Source organism: Thermobia domestica, chromosome 14, assembly GCF_964235325.1.
Source record: "Thermobia domestica chromosome 14, izTheDome1.hap1.1, whole genome shotgun sequence".
NCBI lineage: Eukaryota > Metazoa > Arthropoda > Insecta > Zygentoma > Lepismatidae > Thermobia > Thermobia domestica.
Genome location: NC_137467.1, coordinates 29,581,468 through 29,609,125, shown reverse-complemented (window position 1 = coordinate 29,609,125; position 27,658 = coordinate 29,581,468). Strand labels below are relative to the sequence as shown.

The 27,658-nt window shown below is 36.9% G+C and overlaps 1 protein-coding gene across 1 annotated transcript in view; it reads left to right on the top strand.

Annotated features, from left to right (window-relative positions):
• The window catches only part of rdgA (retinal degeneration A), a gene marked incomplete in the record, with an annotated part of 666,123 nt that overhangs the window by 207,085 nt on the left and 431,380 nt on the right, over positions 1-27,658 (top strand). The window contains 1 exon segment of the mRNA XM_081737830.1: positions 9,343-10,714. Within this exon segment, the coding sequence (XP_081593956.1) occupies positions 9,510-10,714 (1,205 nt within the window).

Below are 27,658 nucleotides of genomic sequence, written 5' to 3'. Positions count from 1 at the left end.
GGTGAGTCCGTGGACTTGTAATACAAAAGGAACGCAGTTGACTTAGGGAAGAGCGAAAAACTAAAGAGATTGTCTTAACGTCCGTTATGCGACACTACAAGAAAGTAACATTCCGAAAACAGTCGTACTGTTGGGAAAAGCAAGTCTCTTCAGTTGGAACACACACAGACAATTTGGTGAGATGTCGCTCGGCATGTTTCAGAACTTTCAAACCGCCGTCGGTGCACATTTACCGCTTCGTAACGTAGATCTGCAGCGGCGGTCTCTCCAGTCAACTCTGCTACATTTACGGCCTCAAAAATGTGATTGTGATGATTTAAGCGGACGCACAATGTTCTTTCACGTAAAGTGACCAAACTTATGGCTATTTTTCCAACATCAGTCAATGTGTATCTCTAACGGTGTAACTAGTTATGGTCTTCTGAACAAGTGTAGTGTTGCGTATGTTCGCAGTTTAGGGGAATGTTTACACCCTTCATCCCCCATGTTGACCGATAAAAAAAAAAAAAAAAAAAAAAACACGTATGTCCTAATTTTTGATTCCTTTATTCACCCCAAGAGTTTCAAGCAACTCGGAGTGTGACACTTGAAAGACCTTGCTTGTAAGTTGAATTTTACTTGCTGAATTTGGCAAAAAAAAAAAAAAAAAAAAAATTAACGGGTCTTTTTGTACCACTCATCGGATATCTTTCACTTTTCTTGAAGGTTCCATGGCCGAAGCTATCTTTCACCTTAAGATGATTTTCTGCGTATATATATATATATATATATATATATATATATATATATATATATATATATAGGGGTGGGCCATTTTAATTAATCCACGGAATATCTAAAAAATGATAAAACATAGAAGAAATGTTTGAAGTAAACGTTATATATTGCTAAGGGGGAACCATTTCCGCCAAAAGCACTCCTCCCCACCCCCCGGAAATGGGGGTAACGGGGGGTAACTTTGAAATATCAAATGGGAATATGGGTCGAGTAATACCTCGTTCGAAAGGTCTTGGAAAACTAAGTAACGCTGTACCAAAATTTGTTTCATATGGAGCGCCAGTTTCAAAATGGCCGCCATGATATAGTTCGGAAACTCCAGTAGCCGTAGTATGAAAACCATGGGAGGTAGATGAATGGAACAAACTTGAAATACGTAAATATCATAGGGCATATCGAATGATGTGACCCCTGCGATCCCAGCGTCTTTCCTGAAGGGATCTTGTGAGCTAACTTCAAAATTTCAATGTCCGGCCGGACAACGGTTCGGGCGTACGCTTGACCTACCCAATGCTGTTTGGAAGGCAGACTTCAGGGATGGAGAATTAGTGCACTCAGTTAATGCGGATTGCCACAGTCAAGGGCGCCCATAAGGGGGACAAGGGGGGCTCTCGTTCCCCTAGAGGAAATTGTGCTTCGGAATATCGAAAACTCAATAGAATTTTTAGAATAGCTACAGCAAAATTTGAAACTATATTTGAAATGTCGCTTTTTCTTGCCTCCCTTGGAAACCACAACATGGGCGCCCTTGACCACAGTTACATTTTGATTAACTATTAGCACTCATGTCATATTGTGAGCTTGAGGGACGAAACAGTGTGTACGTATATCCCCGAAATGCTTTCCGAATAAGCAGCACGCATTGCATAAAAGTTTCTGTGGCGACGGAGATTAGCAAATTCACACGTTTGTAAGTTCCAGCAACAGCATTATTCGACAACTTCTTTCGTATAACGTTCCTTCTGTTTTCGCATCAAATCATACTTAGCCATACAGATATGCGTTACCATTCAAATAAAATTTCACCTTTTTATAGTCACTACAGCGTCATCCTTACAAACAAATGTTTCAACCATACCATACCTATTTGTAAGGTAGCCTTAATTTGCGAATTAAAGTAGAGTTCTCATTTGAACTTTCCCTGTTACTTTCCACCCCGCTCACATACAGAGCACAGGAAAAGATTATTTTGCAGGACTTGGATATCTCTCTATACATTATAGCAATTTTACTCTAACATTTTTATCTCTGTTGTATCATTCTCGAGCCTTGGAACGCCTCCGTGGTTTTCCTATTTAATTTTCGTTATTTTCATTTATCTCTACCCGTATTCATACTATGGGCACTAGACGTTTTCTTAGACACATTCACCATGTCTTGGCGATCATTTTGAAAACGGTGTCTCATGTCGAAAATATTCTTACAGAAGCTGTTTGATATTCATTTGTCTATGTAACATGATGTTACTCGCTTCAAGTTGCTATTTGAAATTTTCAAGTTGGCCCCGGATACCTTTCAGTGGAGTCACCCCAACACCTCCTCTCGATGTGCCTTACGTCAGTTACCTACTCCAGTTTTTCTTCTGTTGATTTATCTCCAATCGCTTTCATACTACGGATACTAAACCTTTTCTCTGACACTGATACTATGTTTCAGCGGCCTTTTGAGAACACTGCCATTTCACCTCAATCGTTTTCTTCTGCAAGATGTTTGATTTTGCAAGATTTATCGAACGAGGTACCACTCGACTCATGTTACTATTTGAAATCTTGAAGTTAGCCCCCAAGAGCCCTTCAGGGAGGCCACTGGGATCACAGGGACCACACTATTCGATATGCCCTATGATATTTACGTATTTCAATTTTGTTCCATTCATTTACCTCCCATGGTTTTCATACTACGGCTACTGGAGTTTCCGAACTATATCATGGCGGCCATTTTGAAACTGGTGCTCCATATGAAACAAATTTTGGTACAGCGTTACTTAGTTTTCCAAGACCTTTCGAACGAGGTATTACTCGACCCATGTTCCAATTTGATATTTCAAAGTTACTCCCCGTTACCCCCTATTTCCGGGGGGTGGGGAGGGGTACTTTTGGCGGAAATGGTTTTCCCCCTTAGCAATATATAACGTTTACTTCAAACATTTCTTCTATGTTTCATCATTTTTTAGATATTTCCGTGGATTATTTAAAATAGCCCACCCTGGATATATATATATATATATATATATATATATATATATATATATATATATATATATATATATATATATATATATACATGCCTTAGTTTTCTTCAATTATATTCACTTCCGTTTGTTGTTTTATTTCATATGTACAATGTCCTTTCGTCTCGTTTTCTGGTTTGTGGTTCACTTGGATATTTTACGCACATTCTGTTCTGGTCCTTATGGTAAGCAAATTTTAGAAGCGAAGTATTTCTTGGAAATGTGAGCCTTTGAAAACGGTGGGAAAAAAAATAACCATCACAAATAGATTGGTGTAATGCGAGAGAACTTTCCTCTATTGGTAATTGTAGTCCAACTAAATGTGAAGAATTCTCGAGTTGCGAAGTACTGCATAACGAGACGCGAATTGCGTTATAAAGCATCCCTAATTTCCGTTTTCTCGTTTCATAACCATTAAAGAATGGGAAAGTGTGTTTTTAAAATGTGAAAATCCTTTATGCTACGACCAAGTATGGATTACAGGCACCGAAATGTCATCCTTATCATTTGTTCTTGTCATATTGTTCGCTATCCTCGCCTCTACCTCCCTTGGCGTATTAATATGAAAGTGAACAAAAAACCTTAAGGGATCTCGCATTCATCTTATTAGTGTAGTAATGCGGTATGCAGCTGTGGCCCCACTGAGAGGGATTGTGATTCGCTCCGCGCAAAATTACATCTTGAATGACCTGAAAACAATGGCCTCAAGGAGCGAGGGGGGGGGGGAGGAAGCGTGCCTGCTATTAGTTATAATGTGCACTGTCTCTGTGTGTGGATGTGTGTGTATATGAATGTATCTCATTGTTAAAAGTTTGACAACAATGAAGCTTGATGGCTTTCTGATAAGATCAAGATGATATGCTTTTTATAACCCGTTTCATTAATGGAGAGGTTCTCTCTTTCTCTCTCGCTGGTTACCTTTTGTTCATTTTAGAGAATGGAGCAGAAACTTCAGTGAACGTGGAATAACTTCAGAATATGCGGCGTAAAAGGAGATGGATAGAGAAATTATTTCATATTTATAGGAGCATGAATTTTAGAGTTTGTGCTTTGCTTTCTTGTGGAAAACCGAGGTTATGAAGGAAGAAACCTACTATTAATGTTGGTTCATAGGGCGTTCCCCATCACACTATCTGACCTTCAAGAGACTGGATTACAGGATCAATATACGTACTTCCGTACAAGACCAACGCCACGTCCTAATTTGTTTATTCTACCCAGCTATTTTTCAAAATTCTTCACACTCACATTTCGAGATCCTACAGATCTTTTTCATCCGTCTTGTGAAATGTCCATGTTACTATCCCATAGAGTATATTGCAATGTTTCGTAGGAAGAGTCTATTTCAACCTTTCACCTTTTTATTATATAAAAAAGAGTGCCTTATAATTTTTTTACAAAGTTCTTGTAAGTGTTTTCTCTTAAGTCTTTAAATGTTTCCAGTGAAGTACAAAGTTCCTCGCCACACGATATGGCCTCGGGATAAAGGATATTTATCTTAGCCACAGCGGCCTCAGACGGGATCGGTTATACTCTGTAGCTCATAGCAGCCCCAGGAGAAGGTATTATGGGATATCTTCGTCGCTCATAGGAGCCTCAGGAGATGATTTTAAAGGATTATACTCTGTAGCTCATAGCAGCCCCAGGAGAAGGTATTATGGGATATCTTCGTCGCTCATAGGAGCCTCAGGAGATGATTTTAAAGGATTATACTCTGTAGCTCATAGCAGCCCCAGGAGAAGGTATTATGGGATATCTTCGTCGCTCATGGCGGCCTCGAGAGTAGGTTTTTGGAAGGATAGCGCTCAGCACAGGTCTGATAATTTCCTCGTCCCGTCGTCCTCTTTTATAGCCATCTTCTTGGAGGGGAGGACTCATGGAAGAGAAGTCGGCTTTCTTCGTAGTTTTCCGAATCCTCTTCGTTTCTACCTGGAGGTGTAGTCTCCTGTAGTCTGCCACTGTTTGTTTATAATTATAGAAATAGTTTTTTGTAGTAAGGACATGTGGCTTACAGTGCGTGTGGGTATATGGATCCTTACAATATTATTCCATAAAAGTTCTCTCCGGTGTTGTAGCGGTTAAGAGCTGCGCCTTTGATGTACGTCGTCTCAGACTTGATCCTTAGTGAGTAAGCTTTGGCATTTGAACGCATTACTGCCATTTTTAACTATAGGTTTACGTCTTATATAGCGTCGGTACTGAAAAGGGACACTAACTGCATTTTTAGTTGACTGGAATTAGCATTATTTTCAGAAGTGATGCTACAGTTCACATGGTGCGACATGGACCTATAGTTTAAAGTAGATTCCTAACCACCGTAATGCATGCAAATGTTTCACCAACGATCGAACCCTGCGCCTGGGCCACTAGGCCAGCGGAGAGGACAACGCTAATCCTAAACAAACAAACAATATTCCTTACGAAATATTTTATGATATCTTTCTCCTTTTGATCTTTATTCAAAGACCCACAAAAAGACTTCTTGTTTTAAAATACTTCTTTCGTTATTCCTTTTCTTTTTTTATTTCACGTTCACACTTTATGTATTTTTCAAGCAGCCCGCGAATGTATGAAAAAAAGAAAAAAAATGCCATCATTAACGTGACGTCATACTCGGTTACTGCTAAAAGCTTTTTTTTTTTTTTTTTTTTTAAGCATCCATATCTTTGCAGAAGAGGAATATGATTTCAACGTCACCGTAAAGAATAAATAAGTATTACATGACCCGCGGGAGTTGTCTCTCAGCCTTAATTAGAGATAGAGCGAAAGCGAAATAAGATTTCGTGGTCGCTAAAGGCATGCTTCTACAAACCAATCTGCTCGTGTGCTAACTTGTTCGTACATTTTTAATAATAACCGTATCGGTAAAGTAAAACTTAACGATGAACTAAGAAGTTGAATGAGTGAATAATGAAGTAATTATTTTATTATAATATTAGATTTTTATTTTTCTGATATATATATATTTTTTTAAAAAAAGAATGATGAATATATAAAGTTCATATAGCCTACGAGGTATGTTCGAAATCTTTCTTGGTCCAGAAATAAGCTGCACCAGAAATAATCCACAGTAGCCACACCTTGAAGATTGAAGAAGAAAAGAAAGTCACTGCACGAATATAAGTCACTCACTTAAAAATTCTAGGGAGAAAAAGAAAAGACAATATTCTAATATAATATAATCTAATCATGGAAATTTCTTGTAATAGGGTGGATTCACCTATTACCTTGATCTGTGTGAGCATTTCAGTGAATTTTTTGGTGGCGTTTGTTCATTGACAACAAGGAATGAAAAAAAATCCTTAACAACGTAATACAATGTGGAATCAGGCGCATTGACATTATTATTATTATTATTATTATTATTATTATTATTATTATTATTATTATTATTATTGAGTCGCTGCTATTGAGTTTTTTCCTGTTTCTATCTTTGAGCCATACTACCACGAGTCAGTATTCGTAGTTTCAGGGAAATTTCCCTAATCTAGGGAAATTAAGTAAATAAATTTACCAAAGAGGGAAAAAGGAAAATTTTCGATAAAACTTAAAAATCCAGAGAAATTCTAGCGTTGACTGATTGACTAATGTAAATGCATAAATTTCTTTATTCTTCAGAAATCAACCAGTATAATAGCAACTGTTGGTGTGTGTGTGTGTGTGTGTGTGTGTGTGTGTGTGTGTGTGTGTGTGTGAGTGAGTGTGAGTGAGTGAGTGAGTGAGTGATCAAAGTAACATAATTTGCTCCCATCGTTGGTTGGATGTATTTGTGTATATTTTTCGTAAAAACAAAAAGAGAGAAAGAAAAATTAAAGCAAAGTTTAAAAAAATAACCAAAAAGCAAATGAATAAAACAAATGTGGTTGGTACTTCCTTTAATATAGCTACATTAATCTTATTACGTAACTTCTATCATAGGTATCGGACACTCAACAAACTAGGGAAAACTTGATATAAAAAGGGAAAAAATTCCTGTCAGTCGACGGAAATTTTCTTAAAGGAAGCTACGAACACTGCTACAAATGTCAGAACTACTAGTGGCAACGCCGTTGAACATCACTTCCGTTTTGCTACTTTCTAAAAACGAGATGGAGTTTACATAACCTTCACCCACGGCCGAATTAAGGGGGGGCTTAGGGGGGCTATAGCCCCGGGCCTCCATTCTGATCAAAATCTCAAATAGGCTAGTTATCTTAAAAGAATCATGAAAGTACATTCATCATAATATAAAATATGATCAGAAATATGAAACATATTCCCTCAACGTTCCTACTGTACTTTCACATATTTTTTCCAGCCGCGGGCCTTCAGATGGGCTAATCCAGCCCTGCCTCACCTATTGGTTATTCTCTCTATGTAATGAGAATTTCAATCATTCCAAGTCTCTATCCGTCAGAATGAAGAAGAAACACTTTCATTTCAAAAAATTTAAACCATTGTCCCAAATCCCAAGTTACTTGAATGAATGAAGTTAGTTGAGTAAACAATCTCATAGTGCTGCGATTATGAGGTTCAGCCTCACTACAGTTACAGTGATTTTAGTACATGGACTAACGATTGAAAGATAGAAGCACTACTGTGAGGTTTAGCTTAAAAGCAAACTGGTCGCACGGCGTTGACATTTGAAGAAAATCAGCATCTCGAATTGAAAATGTCACCCAGTGATGTATGTCCTAACAGTAAATAGGGTTTCCTGTGAGACGTAACATTACTTGGATGACGCCTTCTTAAGATAAGACAGCTTCAACTCTTGTTTCAGGGACAGCGCTTACCTCTGATGTGAGAGGTCCCTGGTTCGATCACAGGCCGTGTGAATCGGAGCCAGTTTTCGGGTCTGAAGGGATCCAGTTCTAGAAGATCCCTGTTCCAGAACCGGTTTCTGGTATCCAGGTCTGGAACCGGTTCTTCAGATCCAGGCCTGGAATCAGTTCTTCGTATCCAGGTCTGGAACCGGTTGCCAAGATCCGGTTCTGAACCCGGGTATTCGGATCCAGGTCTGGAAGCGGTTCCGGAACCGGTTCTGAAAACCGGATCTCCAAGAACCGGTTCCTCGCATAACCGGTTCCGCTGGAACCGAAACTTTGTGACCATCCCTACGCTAAACCCGAGCTGCTGGCAGGCTGTGAACAGTGTGCTAGATGAAATGGTGGAAGCGACAGACAGGCGCCCAGGCGGCGGCCGCTTGTCTCATTTGGCTAAATAAACTGGGTAACTGACAAACTCATTGGCTAAACAGGCAAACTGGCCAACTCATTTGGCTAAACACCCACTGGTGGACCAATTTTTTCTGGGAGCACAAGCGGGTCTGGGCGAGGAGGGCACAAGCGAATGGTCCTCTTTGCAGTGTTTTGAAGGTGAACTTTGTGCCTCCTTTACGGGTCTTTGGGAACTTTCGAATCCAGGTCTGGAACCGGTTCTAAAACCGGATCTCCGAGAACCGGTTCCGCCGCCGGAACCAGAACTTTGTGGCCATCCCTAGTTGAAAACACTGTGTCCATGGGTTTTCTTGATGTCTTCCCGTTTCCCGTCACATTTTCATTCCCGTAATTATTTTACAACCATTCACTTAATTCTTTTATAGCCTAAAGAGCTTTAAACCAGAAATTTCAATCCAATTTCCTTTTCTGTGCCATAGGAGAGCCTGACATACTAAACACAATACAAAATTTACCATTTTTTCTTTTGCTTGTTTTTCATAAGTGAAAGGAGATTATTAAATGCAGCTTACCACAATCATAGATAATGTTATTCTGCAGCAGAAAATATGAACCTGAATAATTTTCAGTATTGCCATCAGAAGAAATTACAGTGCTGGCAGAATAACATTTCCCCCAAAATCTAAGTTAAGGCAGCGACTAGACGAACGAACTCAATTGCATTTGATTACGTATCATGTTGTCTTAGAATCTTGTGAACTACGTTCCTGTAATTGCTGCCTTAGCTTAGATTTTGGAGGAAATATTATTCTGGGAAGACTGTAATTTGTATGGATAGTAGCACTGAAAATTCTTCAGATTCATATTTTCTGTTGTAAAATAACATTATCTATGATCGTGATAAGTTGCATTTCATTATCTCCTTTCACTTATGAAAAACAAGCAAAAGAAAAATGGTAAATTTGGTATTATTTTTAGGATGTCAGGCTCTTAATTATTGTTATTGTGTTTGTTAGACCATAAAGCTATGATATATTCCTTGAAGAAATTCAATGTCATATCTCAGCAGGCTTACTCGTATATATATTTTACCAGTAAATATGTATGTAGCTTTAAGTGTACTATTTAATTCCGTTTTGCGTATACCATTTGCTTCTGCATAACTTTCTTTCATTCCAGTGCTCGGAGGAAAGGTTACATGAAGACTGCACCCGGAGCGACTCCGGACATTTGCCTCTTTTACATTTTATGGTCACCCGAAGCCTCCGAGGTGACTCTGCGATGTGACCCCACGGCCCCTCCCAGGCGTCCGCAGGTGGAGGTGGAGGAGGTGGTGGCCAGTCAGCATGCAGAGACTACGGACCACATTCAAACGGTCTCGTACGCCAACTGGTGCCGAAATGAAACAACAAAGCAGTCTCGAAGTGCCAAAGCAAGTGAGATCAGCATCTTTCGACGAGATTCAACTGGAAGCCAAACGGAATCAAGCATTGTTGCTACAGCAGCAACAGCAATTTCTGCAACAACAGCAGCAAAATCCGATGCTACAGCGACAGGATTCCACGGAAAAGAACGGTGGATTCTTGAAGGTACCACAGATTGTGAATCAGCAGCGATCGAGAAGCTTCGACTCTGGTTGTGCAGGCGACGAGTCGTTTTATTTAGAGGTACCGCGGAGATTTCAAAGACGTCGCTCTTCTGGTGACAAGCCACCGACGTATTGTGTGCATTGTCAGTGTGTGGAGGAGTACGAAAGACTGCTTGCGAGTGAAGATGCCGAAGCCTCAAACCAACAGCAACAATTGCTCAGTGTCAGTACAACCTCATCTAGTGAGAACAGTGATGGAAGTTGTGATATAAATGGTGAGGGCGAGACTCGTAGTGGGGATGACGAATCTCAGCTGCTGCAGCAACAAGGTCGTAAACAACGAGTGCAGCTGCCAAATTTGGTTATTCCTAAAGACGATAATGATGGTGATGATGAAGGTGGTGATATTGAGTATTCGGGTGTTACGGAAATTCTTATTCCTAAGTCGGAATCGAGATGTAGTATCCGTGTTACATTATCGCCGAATTCTCCTAGTTCCCCATCGGCTGAAGGTGGTACCAGTGGTGATATCAGTCCTAGAAGAAGATCGTCCTTGGCTCGCCAAGAAGCGTTTGTCTACGTGGAGCCAGAACCATCGACACCTGCAGTCGACACACAATCTCCAGATAATTCTTTGGAAAATCTTAGTGGTGCTTCTAATTTGTATCTTGGTTCCAGTAGTGAATACGGTGATGCGGAACCCCCTGACCATGCAGATACCGGAGTCACAGAAATTTATCTCGAAGTTCCGGAACTTTCCAAAAGGGACCGTGCTGCATCTGTGGACTCCTCATTTGCCAAAGTGTCCAAAACTGAGGAGTTCACACATAGTCATAGTCTTGAGCGGACATCATCTTTGGAGCCTCCAGTTACAACGATTAGATCAAGATCAGTGGATATAGTGTTACCGACCGATGAACAAGCTCGCTACAAGGCACTCGCTATGTCAACTGCCTGTAAAAAGTACGTACATTGTTCTTCCTTTGATGTATTTGCACAGTCTTTTTATGTTGATTTATTTAGTAGGTACCATTGTATCTCCTTTTATTTATTTCACGAACTTCATACGTTTGCATGCAGGCACTGCAAATTAAAATAAGCACACACATTTTTTCATGTATTTTATTTTTTATTTAATTGCTGTAATTAATCAGCTATGAAAAAGGGTATTAAAACACTTTTTTTTTTTCTCACACAACATATACACTTCAATTACACTGAATTGATGTGTTGATGAAGAAAAGAGAAGGCATAAACATTTATGTGAATAACTTCACAAACAAACCTTCTCGTTCCACTATTTTCACAATTTTCCTGTTGCTTTAAAATGAATTTAAAAATAATCGCATTATACAACTAATTTGTAACAAAATTGTTTTTTTTTTTTTTTTTAATACTTTTATGGTGATTGGTACTACTCTTCTAGTATTAATATTTTGGTTTTGAATTCAATTATTTCGCATAAAATTGCTTTAGTATCGTACCTAAATAAGTTTTACACTCACTAGCGTTGAGAGAGTATTGCAGGAAAAACCTAACGCTACAAACCTATCAACAATGTAATGCAGGGTATCCGGAAGTATACGGCGTGTACCAATCTAGTCGTTATAGATCAGCATATAAATTTTCTTTAATTCAGGAATGTAATGGAGGTAATAAGTAGGTATAAACTATATTTTTGAAAACAATAGAGCGTATATCTATCAAGTTCTAGGAATATCTAACTGGAACTGAATTAAAACAAATACTAGCAAAACACATTTGTAAATCAAGCAGTACACCACCACGCAACACGATTTCAGAGCTCATCCGTGGCTAAGCGGTTTCCATACGCACCTTTGGTGAAAGAGACCCGGCTTCGATTCTCGGCGGAAGCTCATGTGGTTCGGATTCTACGTTAATCAGTAGATCCACGTCTCATATAGCCTCGCTGCTGAAAGGGACGTTAAACTCAAAATGAACGCAATACGATTTCACTTTTAAATACAGTAATTAAGAGGATCATCTCAGCGCATCAAGTACAATCTCCGAAGTGAAGAAAGTTACGAGAAAAAAAATGCTACGTTTTTTTTAGAAGTGTTGCAGCTGATCATACGTTACTGCAAATAACAATGCTAGTTTTTTTTCTTTATTTTGCGTGTGTTAAAGAAGAATGTTGAAATAGGAAAACCAGTTCCAAAATGCTCTTTAGATTCTTACAATACAGAATGTAAGATTTTTACCTTGTAGCAGTGTTACAAAGTATAGTGTGTTTTCATAAACTATTCGCTTTTCTTACAAATATTCAGGCATTAACGCAAGGGAAAGCATACCAAATATATACTTCAGAGTAAATTGAAATGCAATTTTATTTTACGTTAACTTAAGAATCTCTTGGGAAAACTTCTAAGCTTCCCATTCCCTCGGTACAATCTCATAAATCCGTAATTTTGTTTGTTCCATTAGTTCAGTTTTATTATAAGAAACTGAGAAAAATTAAATGCAGATAACTAATTGAGATAATGAGTTATATACTGCTAGATTCTTCTAGTTTTTAATTGCAAAAGTTTATTCTTTGATTCTGTTTAAAGCGTCACATTACTGGTAATTAGTCAACACAGTTGTTAAACTGCATGTTCAAATTTTGTTTTTAAACATTGGAAGTTCGCAGTTCTCCTACCCCCGGTTCCCTTCTGTACTACACACAGATTTGTCCATCACGTTCGCACCCCTGTTGTGAACGTGGTGCGCTAGTGGAATGCATATAAGCAAGGGGGAATCAAGCGAGAATCTATATAAAATTTAAAGAAAACTTCTGGTAACTGTAATTTTCCAGGAAAGGAAAGAAAAGAAACGGGATGATAATATAATACTCTTAAATATCTTAACAAACAATAAACAACGTACAATATTTGGTGGTTTACGTGCTCTTGTGAACTGTGTAAGACGACGCTACTGCCTCCAGCATATCTGCTGTGACTGTTGCAATCGTATCACGTATTCGGGTTCGTGACTCTGGGATGTTATTCACTGAAGTCACAAACACACGATCCTTGACGATCTGTTATTGCGTTGAAATCACAGATTTTATCAGCATATCGCTTCCGGTACGTGTTGAACACTTTTACTTATGCGTGTGTGGCGCTGTGTAGTGAACAAGGGTACAACTCATGAAAACAAAACGAAGGTCTGGCCTTCTATTTAATGTTACCCTTCACAATCCATGTATTTCGTATATATTAATTAATTGAAAGTAGGGAGATCTGAACTGAACATCATCATCTATAAAAGAAGCTATATCGCAATTTGCCTTATTTTTTGAGTTAACACTGGCTATAATTATCTGTTGCAATTCTTATAGTGGGTTTATACAATAAGAGTTTGACAAATTTATGTATAGTGAATCTTTGACTATAATAATTGCCACTTCTCAACAAGAATCTAAGGAGTTTTGTTGTTCCTAATAGACCCTGTTAATTTGCTTAGGAAAGTGCCATCTAGGCTGCCAACATGTAATTTAGGTGCTTCATGGTTTTATAGTGTGTCATTTTCTGACTATGTAAGTAGGGAGTCGGTTTCAGTATATATATAGTTTGAGCTCCACTCCTAGAACAGCTTAACTCAAAATCAATGGACTCAAGCAAGCTTACCAATTCGCTTAGGAGGTTTAAGCGTAAGAAAAGTCTCTGATTTAAGCCTTCCAGCTTTCCTGTCCTCATCTTTTGGAGTGAAGCCACTTGTCTCCAACATACTAAATATACCAGTTGACAAAGTGGAAATTCATCACCTGACTGAGGGATTGGAGATATGGAATGGTATATACAATAATGAGACTCCTGCCGTGTTGGACTCACAACAAAATTGGGATAAAATTATATTAACAGCAATAATTGATAAAGAATTGGTCCCTGAAAATACATATGATATAGCCCGTTTTAAATCCTTACAAAGAAAAGAATCTGGTGCATGGCTACAGGCAACACCGTCAAAAAATATTGGAACTTTCTTGGACAACAACACGTTTCAAATTTGTGTCGCTCTACGTCTCGGTTTAAATATCTGCCATAGTTTCAAATGTACATGTCAAGAACAGGTTGATGAAAAAGGCTTACATGCGTTAAGCTGTTCTAGGAGTGGAGGTCGAATTTCTCGTCATGGAGAACTGAATAATATAATAAGACGAGCTCTTGCCAGCATTGATGTCCCAAGTATTTTAGAACCATCTAGAATGTCTCGAGATGATGGGAAACGACCAGATGGAGTAACATTAACCCCTTGGAAAATGGGGCAACGACTGGTATGGGACGTTACATGTGTTGACACTTTTGCACCTTCCCATTTACCTTCAACATGTAAAGAGGCAGGAAATGCTGCTGAGACAGCCTGTAAACGAAAACACACCAAATATTCAAAATTAAAAGAAGATCATATGTTCATCGCCTTTGCTACAGAAACTATGGGAGTTTTTAGCCGAGAAGCTAAAGGAAATTGGGTCGAACTTAAACCTCAAGACGGGAGATACGAGAAGTGCACAATTTTTACTTCAGCGTATTAGTTTAGCAATACAGAGAGGTAATGCGGTCAGCATTTTAAGTTCCTTCCCTTCTTCAAAAATGGAAGAAGTTTTTTATTTGAGATGAATTTATGAACACTTTCGACTGAAAAGTTTATAAACTAAATTTTGTCAACTCCGTGATATTTTCTCCTGTTACTTCCAAACATGTGGAGGATGGACTTATTCGCTATTTTTAGTTATGAAGTTAATTTGTTCTATACACACACACACACAAAGTACTAGTTGCATTTTCCATCATTGTTACTGTCATTATCCTTATTATTTATTTTGTAAAGTATATGTAGCAACCAGCAAGTAATATGTACTTTACATATGCAAAAAAAAAAAAAAATATATATATATATATATATATATATATATATATATATATATATATAAACAAATTAGCAATGTAAAAAAATTACTGTAACATTATATTTTGTATGACAATACAATTGTGAAAATTAGATGTACTACACAGGTGCATGTATAACAATTAATTCTTAAACAGATGTAGTAATAACTACTAATAAATCTGTTATTTCAGCTGTTACTTTAAAAAAAAAGTTTGAGCTATTGATTCGAGAATTTCTTGATTCAATTTTTTTGTAAAAAATATTACCTAATTCAATAAAATACAGATACTTATGCATTTAGTGAGAACATTAAAAAAAAGGGCAACTTATCATATGAATATTGTTAGACCACCTTTATCCTTCAGAACAGCTCTGATGCTACGTAAAATGGAGTCATCGTCATGTAGGTCTGAATAGTACCAAGTTGAATCTTACACTGTTCCGTTCAGTGGTCCACTCACTTCCGTAAAAGAGGATGGAGCAATAACGCCATTTCAATTTTTGTGCAGAGCTCCACTTAGTTCCGTAAAAAAGCTTGGGGCAATAACGCCTTTTCAAATTTTACGCAGTGCTCCACTCAGTTCCATGTTAGAGGATGGAGCAATAATGCCATTTCAAATTTTGTGCAGTACTCCACTCAGTTCCGTGAAAGTAGTAACGTCACCTCAAATTTTGTCAGGGAGAATACCGACATAAAACTGGTTTTGATATCATGTATTAGTATACAATTTATATTAAAAGGCATTTGTTTCCCAAACCCAGAGAAGCAATTGCTCCCTGCTTTCCCTAAATGACGTCCGTAGGATGAAGGCAGAAATCTACGCCGGATTCGTGTGCCCCAAAACGGATCACATATTATCAACTATGTTCAGGCTCTGAGATTGGGTGTACCATGGAGAAGGAGATATGTTAAACTTCATCCGAATGTTCCTCAAGCCACGCCATTACAGCTATGTGAATGGGCACATTATCATCCTGAAATATGGGCTGATTGCCTGGAAATATCTGGATCATATGATTCACATGGTTCCCCAAAATGGCGACATGATCACGGACATTGACGCGATCGGTAATCATCAGCGCAGTACTCACTGGAATACAGGATGTGTCGAGCCACAAATCACAGAGCCACCTCCAGGGTTGAGCGGATACACCACAGATCATATGTTTCTTCAGGTGTCCGTCACATACAAACACGCCCTGTGGTTTGATATAAGATGAAGGATGACTCATCCGACAATATCACACATCCTAGTCATCAGTGGTCCAAATTGCTTGTTCACGGCACCATTGGCTTCGTGCTCAAGTGTGGTTTCTTATCAGCGGTTTCACCCATGCAACCCGATCTCGTACAGTATGTCCATGACATATAATTCACGTAGAGGACTCTGTCGGTACGAACTCCGTCGTGGCTAAATGTTAGTGTACGCAACTTTGACATAGGAGACCCGGGTTCGATTCCTGGCGGGAGCTCTGTGGTTCAGATTCCACGTTACTCAGTAATTCCCTTCTCATATAGCCTCGCTGCTAAAAGGGACGTTAAACTAAAAATCAACAACATCCGATTGACGGTACAGACTGTGGAAAGTACTGCTTGAATGACAGTCGGCTTTAATGATCGGTGGGACGGGACTTATCACTAACATGTGAGGGTTTCCTTTCCTTCTCTGTTTCTGTCTGCCGATGTGATTTTGTCATGAGTTTTGTCCGCAATCTTTAGCTTGGACACTGTCCCTTGCGACATATGCAACACACTTCCCACTTTCATCACACTCACACTACATAACCGAGCGCCAACATTTCGTCTTCTTTTGAAATGAGATGTCGTCTGTTTTACACTATCATCATCTGCTCAGTTCACTGCACACTGTCGTTCTAGTGCTTCTCTTGTAGTTTACCCTAAGACACCATAACCAACAGCACGGTGCTGCGTTCGCTGCCTGACCGTTGCCAAACTAGACATCTGACATGTTTCCAACTCCAGATGTATCCATTAAATTGATAAATATCTGTATATGCATCTTAAACGTGTTCAATGAGCCACGATTACGGTGACCAATTAGAAGCAAAATCTACCAATAACGTATTCGGGGTTGGGGTCGGAAGTCACTTGATAAAAAATGCAAATGGAACGAATTATTTAACAAGTACAAAAATAGGTTAGGAAGTTGTTACCTAAAGCAAGTGTTCAAGGATATCATCCATCGTTATCAGAACACAAGTTACTGGAACATATTGAGTCATCAATATTGTTGAATGATAATTTCAGAAAAAAAAAAAAACGCTCTTTTAAATGCTCTGGATCTGTAACTTTTCATAAAAGAAAGAAGGAAAAACTTAATCATTTTGTTAATTGTTGCCTTGTAATTACTACTTTTTATGTACAACTGATATTCATCCTTTGATAAAACTTTCTTTTCGTTATGTACTAATTTAATTACAATTATAACAATGTTGAATTTTTTTATGAAATAATCTTTTGCAATATATTATATTCATTTCCTACCCAATTCCTCGTGTATAAGCTGCTCTTTTAATTTTGCTACAATTTCAGAAAAACAGATTAGAGTATGTAAGCAACATCATGAATTTGTACCTAATTTAATATATATATATATATATATATATATATATATATATATATATATATATATATATATATAAACAGTATGGCTCTAAATTCATTATACAAAAGCAGAGGAGTGATTCCTGAGAGTAAAACCAAAAACTTCCAATAAACATAGGGGGAAAACCTCATACTTTACGTGTTATAGGCTGCCGAAAACATGAGAAAATTAATTTTAAAGGTTCATAGCTCCAAAACTATGGCAACTACTGTAGTCGGGTCAAGACTTCACTTAGGAACTAGTATGTGCTCTATCCAAAAATACATGTTTTAGAATCCTAAGGTACTCACGCAACATTTTTATGGAGGTAGTTGGAGAGTACTGTATATCATAGGCCCGTAGTCAAACTCCCTCTATAAAAATTGTTGTGGAAGCACCTCAGGATTCTGAAACACGCGTTTTTGGATAGGGCACGTACTAGTTCCTAAGTGGAGTCTTGACCCGACTACGGTAGGTACCATAGTTTTGGAGCTATGAACCTTTAAAATTAATTTTCTCATGTTTTCGGCAGCCTATAACACGTAAAGTATGAGGTTTTCGCCCTATGTTTATTGGAAGTTTTTCGTTTTACTTTCAGGAATCACTCCTCTGCTTTCGTACAACGAATTGAGCGCCATACTACACACACACACACACACACACACACACACACACACACATATATATATATATATATATATATATATATATATATATATATATATATATATATATATATATATATATATAGATAGATAGATAGATAGATAGATAGTAGGAATTCGAAAATCCGAACTAATTGGGACTACAGGTAGTTCGGATGTTCAAATTATTCGGATTTTCGAAAATGACCAATAAAATGCCATTTAGGCTTAAATATACTGTACGGTATGCTCTTTTATCGATACATTGGTTATACAGTACATACAGTAATTACAATACCGTACGTAAGGCTACTTACATTTAATGTTTCTGAAGAACCTGTTCGTACCCTAAATTACACTGTTCTTGTAACTCACACTTAAAACTTAGTTTTTATAGGCGAAAAGGAAAATAAGAATAAAAAGATATATGACAAACAATTACATATGAATGAACTTACTTCACAGAACGCCGACGGACAACTATTATTTGTTTATCGCTAACGCTAAGACAAAAATGTAGAAAGGTTCTAGGGACTGCGTTCGGATTATCGACGTCCTAAGCCGTACTTGTAATTTGTGCTTTTTTAAGAAAAAGGTCTGTAATTTATTTCTACGATTTCAAGAAATGTGTGTATGCATATAAACCACATCTTTAATTTGTACCTACAATTTAAAAAATATTTGCGTGTATATGTCGCTTTTTAAATATTGCCTACGATTTCAGAAAAAATATTCGCGGGTATAAGCCGCGACCTTTAATTTGTGCCTACATTAAAAATATATATAAACCGTATAAACCGTAACTACAACAAAAATCCTGTCTTTTGCCACACGTTGCTTCAAGTTGCTTGTGCTTTCTTCCAAGGACGAATGTTAGGTTCATTCTTATTAGTGTCATATTGTAACGCTACTGCCCTATTCTTGAACAAATTGAGCGAGTTGAAGTTTAAAATAAGCATTGTAGCTAATTCTTCTGCTTGACATCCTTAAAAGGAACCAACTATCCCCATTTAATTGAGTGGCAGGCCTTAACCCTATAGCAATGATGACGAAGGGTGGCATTTTTAGGGGCGATTTTCATAGGAAAAAAGAGTGGAAAAGGTTGATAAAATAAGGCGAGAAAAGGGCAAAGTGGTGCTTTTTCCCTTATCTATTTTGGCAACTGCTCTTTCATCTAATTGAAAACGATTACGTCTGTATAAATACCCCACGGGTCTTTTCTCTAAGCGTCGTTGCTTCAAGTTCTTAGCAGCTATGATCAATATTTGTAACGGTAGCTATGAAATAGTTCTGTTTGCAAATCATAAATCTTCTCTGGCTGAAGAAGCTATTTCGTCTTGGGAAATTTACCTGCATCGTTTGGATCCAGAGAAAGCACAAGTTGCTTGATTTTGCCCAAAATTCTCGCTCAACAAACAGTACTATACATTCAATCCACGTTGACCTGCAAAACTGTTAAATTTTAGATAGTAGTAGTAGTAAAAGAAGAAAACGGAGGAATTAGGACAAAGATCAAGGGAGTAAGGACTTTAAAAGTGAAATAAAAAAAAGGTGCTGGAGAATTATCTATATTTCCAACTGGAAGCCACATTGGACACCTCCGGATCTTCCGAAGAGATCGTTTGTATTCTGAAAGAGAAGTGTCACCTAAAAATGCGAACCCTTGCAAAGTGTATAAATAGAGGCAAGAGTTGACTTGATTTTGAGTTTAACCTCCCTTTCAGCAGCAATATGATACATATAATTATCCAGCATCCATCAATAAACACAACCGATGAGCAGTACGCGAGGCCGTACAGTACGGTCTGTAACATAAAAGAAAATGTGTAAAATGGGAGACCAATCCGATTTTCAAAGAGCGAGAAATTGTGGGTGCACGTTTAGTTGGAGCAAGTTGTTTCAGTATTGTCAGTGTTTCAGTGTTAAGTTCATTAAAAGCAAAAAAAGTGTCCAAGGTAATGACGGCGCACAGAAGTTGTGCACTACATCTTCAGAAAAGAGTGAACAGAAATCAAACTTAGGTGAGAGAAAGAGAGAGAGAGACGAACATTAAAGAAGATTGTCATAAAGAATCATAAGTTTTGTAGTCAGTAACTCGACCAACATTTATAACTACCTGTTCTTACAATCACAGTACGACGAGAGCTTTATAACTTCATTATCCGTGGTAGGATTGCAATTTCGAAACCTCTGACCACCGCCGCGGTAAATAAAAAAATATTTAGAATTTAGATTTCTGGGCTTTCGGCATCTATAGCTATGTTATCCCATCACGTTTGAGGCATGACGTCACTCGGGGAGCATACGAAAGGGAAAGAAGGAAGCGGCCTGGGACATATACATGTATGTGAGATACCACCCCGGCATTTGCCTGGTGTGAATGAGGAAAATCCAGAAAAACCTCATTCAGGATGGCTGGCCTGAAAAACTACTTACACTTTTTCGACTGAATGCCCCCGCCGGGAATCGAACCGGGGACCACTCGCACCGAAGTAAAAAAGCATTTAGTTTTGAGAATATAAACCATGAACCGTCGGTGATTACAAGATGATAATGTATTCCGTTGAGTAATCTTCTACCTTTTGTATCCAGCAACATACTGATTCATGAAAGATGGACGCTGAACGATGCGTATGCTTCTGACTACCTACTTAAGTATGGTGGGAGCCGCAGTATTCCATTAAGCCTTGTTTAACTCCTAATAAAAAAAAAAAAAAATGCTGCCACGTATTACGAGGGGCGTTCAAGTCAATCCAGGACTTTTTATTTAAAAAAAACGTGTGGAAACTGGATTATTTTTCTACATTACTCCCTGCTAGTGTTATAGATTTATCTCAGCATTTAACTAAAACCTGGAAGACTTCCGCATAGAAAGATATGTTAGTAGGTCTGAGTCTGATAGCATGTTTCACTTCATCATCATTGGGCAAGTGTTGACTTCCGAGGATTTCTTTTAGGGATCCAAATAGATCGAAATGATTTGGCGCTAACTCCAGATTAAGTTCAATCCAGCGAAGAGGTCAACTCTTTTGCGCTGGTCAAAAGTGGAAAGCTGTTTTGGAACAGCATGTGATTGTTAATTATTGTATTCACTGTTTTTTACGAAAGATTTTGGAATTTTATGACAGATTACGCAGTGATTGTCAATAAGCTGTTCAACTCGCTGAATGTTCCCAGGAATGACTGCTGTTGGTTGAGATCCACTACAAACAGGGTCGTCCCTGACAAACGTATGACATGTTTGAAGCACTTGCACCATTCAAATATCTTTTACGACTGTCTCATCATTGTACTAATGTCTTCTGTAAATTTCAGCAATCTTATACCCTTCTTCACTACAAACTTCATCTCCACAACTTGTTCCGTGTATACACATGTCCACACTTGTCTATCATCTTGAATAACGTTATCGGGACTGGCGCGCGAAATGAGTGCCTACTAATTAGAGGACACTGTTGGCAGCTCGTACTGCGACTTATAACATGTTTAAAATCGAATCTGAAGTTGGAGTAAGTGTACGTGAAAAAAAAAAAAAGTCCTGGATATCACGAATGTGGACATCTTACGTTACCAGGTGCATCTGTAATACTGATGTTGTTTCCTGATAACGACACAGTTTTTAAAGGTAACAGAGAGTCAATCCACACAGCCCAGAGTTGTTCGAACGTAGTTCCATTAATATCAAGATAAACTTGAACATCTCCGCTGCTGACCCTCTCATTCTACCAACTTGAACATTATTCAACATCTATGGACGGTTTTAAATCAACGAGTCCAGAGCAGATATCCTCGCCTTTTATTGCTCACGCAACTAAAGTGCTACAGTGCATGAAGAATGATAATTTTGCCACAAATACAAGCTTTACGATAGACTAAAAGTGGTCAAAATCCATAAAATTAAATCAAGTTGTATTTTGGTCAGATGTTTCTATTATTTTGATAACTAACTGTATATGCGCGCGAATCCAAATTTTTGTTAACTCCTATTCTGTATCAGTGTATATTAGGAACTCAATATTGCTCGTGGCTCCTTACGTTTTCCCCCATCGCTTTTAAATGTATAGAGCGAACCAAAAGTAGGTGAAATATGGTTTGTGTTAGGGTTATAACAATATGATGTTCACTCTAAGTATACTGGTACATTAAATTTTATATCTAAATTTATTTACTTTTTAGGTACTTTAGAGAACACATAATGGCAAATAATTTAAATGCTGATGATACTAATGACTAACCACCTACTTTTGGTTCACCCTGTATACCGAAAGCGGCATATCCATAAATTTTATTTTACAAATGCATACTACAGTAATCTCACTCGTATTCACAAATTTAGTTTTAAAAGTTTTGTTTCTGTAATAAATATTTGTTGGTCATTTTGCTAGATACATCAATATAAATTATATCAATTTTCATGTTTTCTTCGCCTTTACTCAAATTTTAATATTTATAGAACAACAAAAATATCAAGAACTACAAGAATATGGTTTCGTGAAGAAAAAAGAAACAGTCGTTTACTATTAATGAATATTTTTAAAACATAAACCTTTTCATATAATACAGTATAAAATTTTATTGTGTTGCACAGACTATAAATAAAAATGTATTTACGAACTTGAAAATTGACTCAGTGATAATTACGCTGTTTGGTAAGGACAATACAGCATACACAAAAGAAGTTTTAAAATAACTTATAAGTTTACATTACTTTTTTTAAACTCGGTAAATTCACATACAGTTTAATTAATACTAAATATGAGAAACAAGTTTATAGTGTTAATATATTTAGATAAACTAGCAAACAGAATGTTATGTTTACACAGAAATCAGTTTTATTGCCTGTTGAATGGTTGATTTTTATTAAGAATTGCAGGAACAGGAGTAAAAGTTAGGCGAACGCGGAGACTCCGTCCCTCCACTTCCAGAAAATATTTCCTCCAATTTCCTCCTTGTTTTAAATAATAATAATAATAATAATAATAATAATAATAATAATAATAATAATAATATTATTATTATTATTATTATTATTATTATTATTATTATTATTATTATTATTATTATTATTATTATTATTATTATTATTATTATTATTATTATTATAGTGGGCAAAAATAGGCGTGGGGGACGGCGTGACTTCATGCATTCTCTTATCTTTTCAGATCCATTTTTACCCTTGCTTCTCTGTATAATATTTATCAGAAGATTGTTGGTCTTTTCTCTAACATCCTGTACAGTGCCTTTAGAGGCATTAGTAACCTATTTTTTATAAAATACTTTTAAAAGTGCCTATTTTTTATATTTAAAAAAAATAAGGAAGACATTGTGATTGAAAGTTAATTCTGACTATTTATACTGATAAATACAACAAAATAATGTGTATGTGTGTCATAACCGTTAGCATAGAAACGAGTCGCCTCGATTAGTAATTGACAACTTCTTTAAACTAAGGGGCCGCATCATAAAAATTTCTATTTGGCGATGGCCGCAACTTCATAGTATACTTTACGTTTATAATATACACTCATGACACCCTAGCCCAACAATCGTTCGATTTACAGATGTCTATTAAAATATCGTCAATCGAAACACCGACATTCAAAACACAGACAACGAAATACTGACACCGAGTCTTAAAAACCTCTTTTACTCGAAACATCCTTACAGTCAGTCTCAAGGTGGAATGAAAATAACTTGTAAAACACGATTTTTAATCGCATGTAGAAACATATACCTACCCTCAACGGTACTGGGGTTTTAAAATAGTTTCAACTTATTTTTCACACTGCGGCGTGAACAGAAATTGCACGCTTAAGTGTTTAGGTACTAAATAAAGCACATAAATAAACGAAATTAAATAAATTGGCTAATCTTAACCTTAAATGTATTTTTGGTTAACGTGCCTAAAACATGCATCCACTTTGTGTATTAGTCCAAGTCATTATATTTTAACCATTTTTTAAAAATTTTTATATATCCAATTAAAAATATATTAAAAAATGTTAACACTTATCTTCTCGGGGGCCGCACGAGAAGACCTCACGGCCTGCATGCCGCTCGCGGGCCCGTAGTCGGCCTTCCATGGCCTAGATCATCAAATTTTCTTCACAGATAAATATTCATAAGGTCTTATCGCGTACGATGCCGTTTCTTAAACTTTCGGCTCTAGGGCGAATTCTCAAAGAGAGGGTTAAAAATTTATACACACTTATGATTTTTTCAAAGAACGCTTTAACTGTGTACGATCAACAATACATATTTGTTATTGCGGACTTGCATAACAGAAAAAGATATTTTACTCATCTCTTTACTTTTAAGATTTTTAAAAACTTATCTTTTCCGTGCGGGAAACGGGCATATCAGCTAATGTACAACGAAACATGGACACGCTTAGTCAACGTGTAAAAAGCTGTTTGTACGAGGTGCTACTCAAAATTCGCTAGAATTTTAGTATTCCGCCGCTAATTGTCTCTTGGCGTGTATTTCAACTGGTAAGATGTCAGCTGGTAGGATTTTGTGTCATTGTTGTAGGTTCACGAATTTCTTAGTGTTTACTGATTTCGCTTCACCGTGTTCTGCTGTGTCTGCGCATTTTGGAATACGCAACAAAATCGATGAATTGATCCTACGGACCTTTAAAAGGGCTTGATTTTTTTGGTCGTGAAGTGGATTGTGTCTTCCACTGCGAAGGTTACTGTTTTGTTTTTAAGGTCATTATCTGCAATCTCATTGAATTGGAAAAGAACAGCGTCCAAGATTTACGGAGCCTCCGCACCTGCCAAACTGTTCTTTAGGAGATAACATACATACCAGGAAAAGTGACTTCAGTCTTCCGTAACTTCAGTATACCGGGTATATAAAAAAAATCCGGGGTCATAGGCCAACTCCCTTATAAGGATAAGAGAAAATCGAAAGGAAGAAAATTTGTTGGAAATAGGTGCTTTTCAACCTAAAACGATATAATTTTTTCTAATCGCACCAGCCGTTTGAGCTCTACACTACTGAGGCGTCTATATTAAACGAAAATAACTTTTACAGTTGAGCGGGCTATTCGAACGGAACATAAAGACACGGCGAGCGTGGATATAATTCAGGATCTCTCACCTAACAACCTGAAATCAGTTTCCTAACAATGCTGTATTTTGCTACGATGAGGTCCCAAGGAAACAGCCTGCTGAACGGACAATGTCATGACAAACCTTTCCAACCCCCTTTCTCCTCTTGGAAGGAGGATCGAATTTACCAAAATTTTGTCTTCCTCGTTTCAAGAGAACATTTCTACAAAATGTGTAACCAGTAATTTCCAAAACCCAATGATTTTGATCTTGAAAAGAACGAGCTAACGTTTAGCTTTCCTTCTCTACTAGAATTAGGAATAAAATTTGGGTTCCTGGATAACATTTGTACCAAACTTTGAAGTTTCTAGGTCCACTAATTTCATAGATCTGGCGCCTATTTCTCAAAACTATTAAGTCTTATAAACCTATTACTAGTGTTAAACTTTACAAAATCAAATATTTTAAAATTGTATATATCATAAGATAGTGACAAATGAGAGGAATCGGCTTTAGTACTTAGAAATTACTTCTGCTATTATCGTACTATCTTTGCTCCATGATACATTACGACTTGTAAAAACATAGATGACTAGTAGGATTGAGAAACAGGGCCCTGATGGAAAGCTAGAAACATTTTTTCACCCTTTCTAAGATGAGTAGAAATTTTCATACTTTAAAAATAAATAAATAAATAAATAAAGTTCTACGCCAGCATTACGAAATTAGCACCATAGAACCCAGATATATAAGCACTGTTTGTAAAGCGATATGATCATCAAATATTTGATAGAACTATCGTAAAGATGGCGTCAGTGTAAAAATAAAGCAATAATGCTTACGAATTGGGGCTATAGACTGAAAAAAAAAATACATATTCTAGAAAACTTAATTGTTCTAATATATTTAAAAGCCTTTTTACAAAGTCTAAAGTTACAATAGTTTTTTTTTCCCCATGATACTATTTGAGAAACAATAACTTGGTTTTAGTGTAGTGTCATTTGAACCACAAACGATTGAAAAACACCTGTACTAATATCCGTTGTAAATTTTCAGCCTGTGCTTCATATTCCAAACCTATTATCTATGCTAGTGCATTAAAAAAAAAAAATAGTTCCCTAGTGACTAGTAAATCAATACGTTTATATATATATATATATATATATATATATATATATATATATATATATATATTTGCAGAGTACGTAAATTCAATTTTATACAGAGTTTAATAGGTGATATCAGTGGATTTTTTATGGAACTTGGATCGAAGGATGGTAGAAGAAGAATGGTTTCCTCTTAACATATAGCTAGATATTGGCAACTTTGAATGAAATCTTCACCAAAATTATAAATAATAACTAAATCAGATTTGAATTGGCTAAATACCATGTGAAAATGGTTAGATTTAGCTATAAAATGGATTAATTGACAACACTGGTTTAATTGGTCACATGTTCATTTTAGGTATGAAAGTAACAGGTAACGATGGGAGAAAGATGGCTTACATGTGAACAGGAGTGTTTGTTGTGTGTGATTGTTTTTTTCTGTTCTTTACTTGTTTTTTTATAGTTGTTATCAATTCATCAGGACAAAAACTAACATAAATTCGATCCCTGTACAACGACTATCAAGATCATAGTGAGAAAGGTCTAAAGTGCAACATATAAAAATAATACATCCTGAATAACAAATGACAATCACTGGAAATAATGTATGAACCAAGGATCTTATAAAATAGAGGATCTGCCCTTACAACAAAATCTTGAAGTCATACGTCACAGTTTCGCCACCCCTACTCTGCCCACTCCGGCCAATAGGATCGCAATGTTTTGAGCCAATAATCATGGCGGAAACGAAAGTAGCCAATCAGATGATGGCAGAAACGAGAGTAGCCAATCACAGTGCCGATGATCGGTTGTTTTTTTTTTTTTTGGCTTCATCGGTTTAATAGGATGAAGATACATATGGGCAGATCCTCTATTTACAACATCCTTGGTACGAACTAATTATCCAATAATTTAGTGTCAATTCTATTTAATATTACTTTCATATTTGCTAATAATTCAGGCAATACGACAGTTTGTACGTGCCAATACGTAATGTAATTTATATAAATAATGTAATAATTCATTTCTAGACTCAATAAAAGTTTGTGGATTGTTTAATGCAATTGGCGGCGGACTATATACTTCATTACAAAAAGATCACAGAAAGACTATGATGAAAACTAGTAATTCAATACTAACTTATAACAACTTATAATTAAGAACAATTTTGAGAATTATGACCACTACCGTCATATAATTACCATACAAATCGATTACATGTATAAATCATTATATACATAATACTATTAAACACTTGTAGCACATAGGAATGTATATCTGGTGCAACTATTAACACTAATAAAGGTAATGATGAAGTAAATGACAGCTGTTAAAAGGTATTTAGGGGAGTTCCGTGGTGACTGTGATAGTGTCAACATCTCCTAGAGTGAACTGACGAAGAGGAAGTGAACTAGTGAATTATTCTCATCGTACACTTTTCATACACATTTACAAATACTCTTGAAATCACTTATATTCATTTACAATTACCTTACACGCTTACATTTCATCTAATTATTCACTTTCTCCAAATATTTCACTCTGACCAACTGGCCCTCTTCTTCCCGTTGGAACTCCACCACGATTTTGACTTTTACTATCC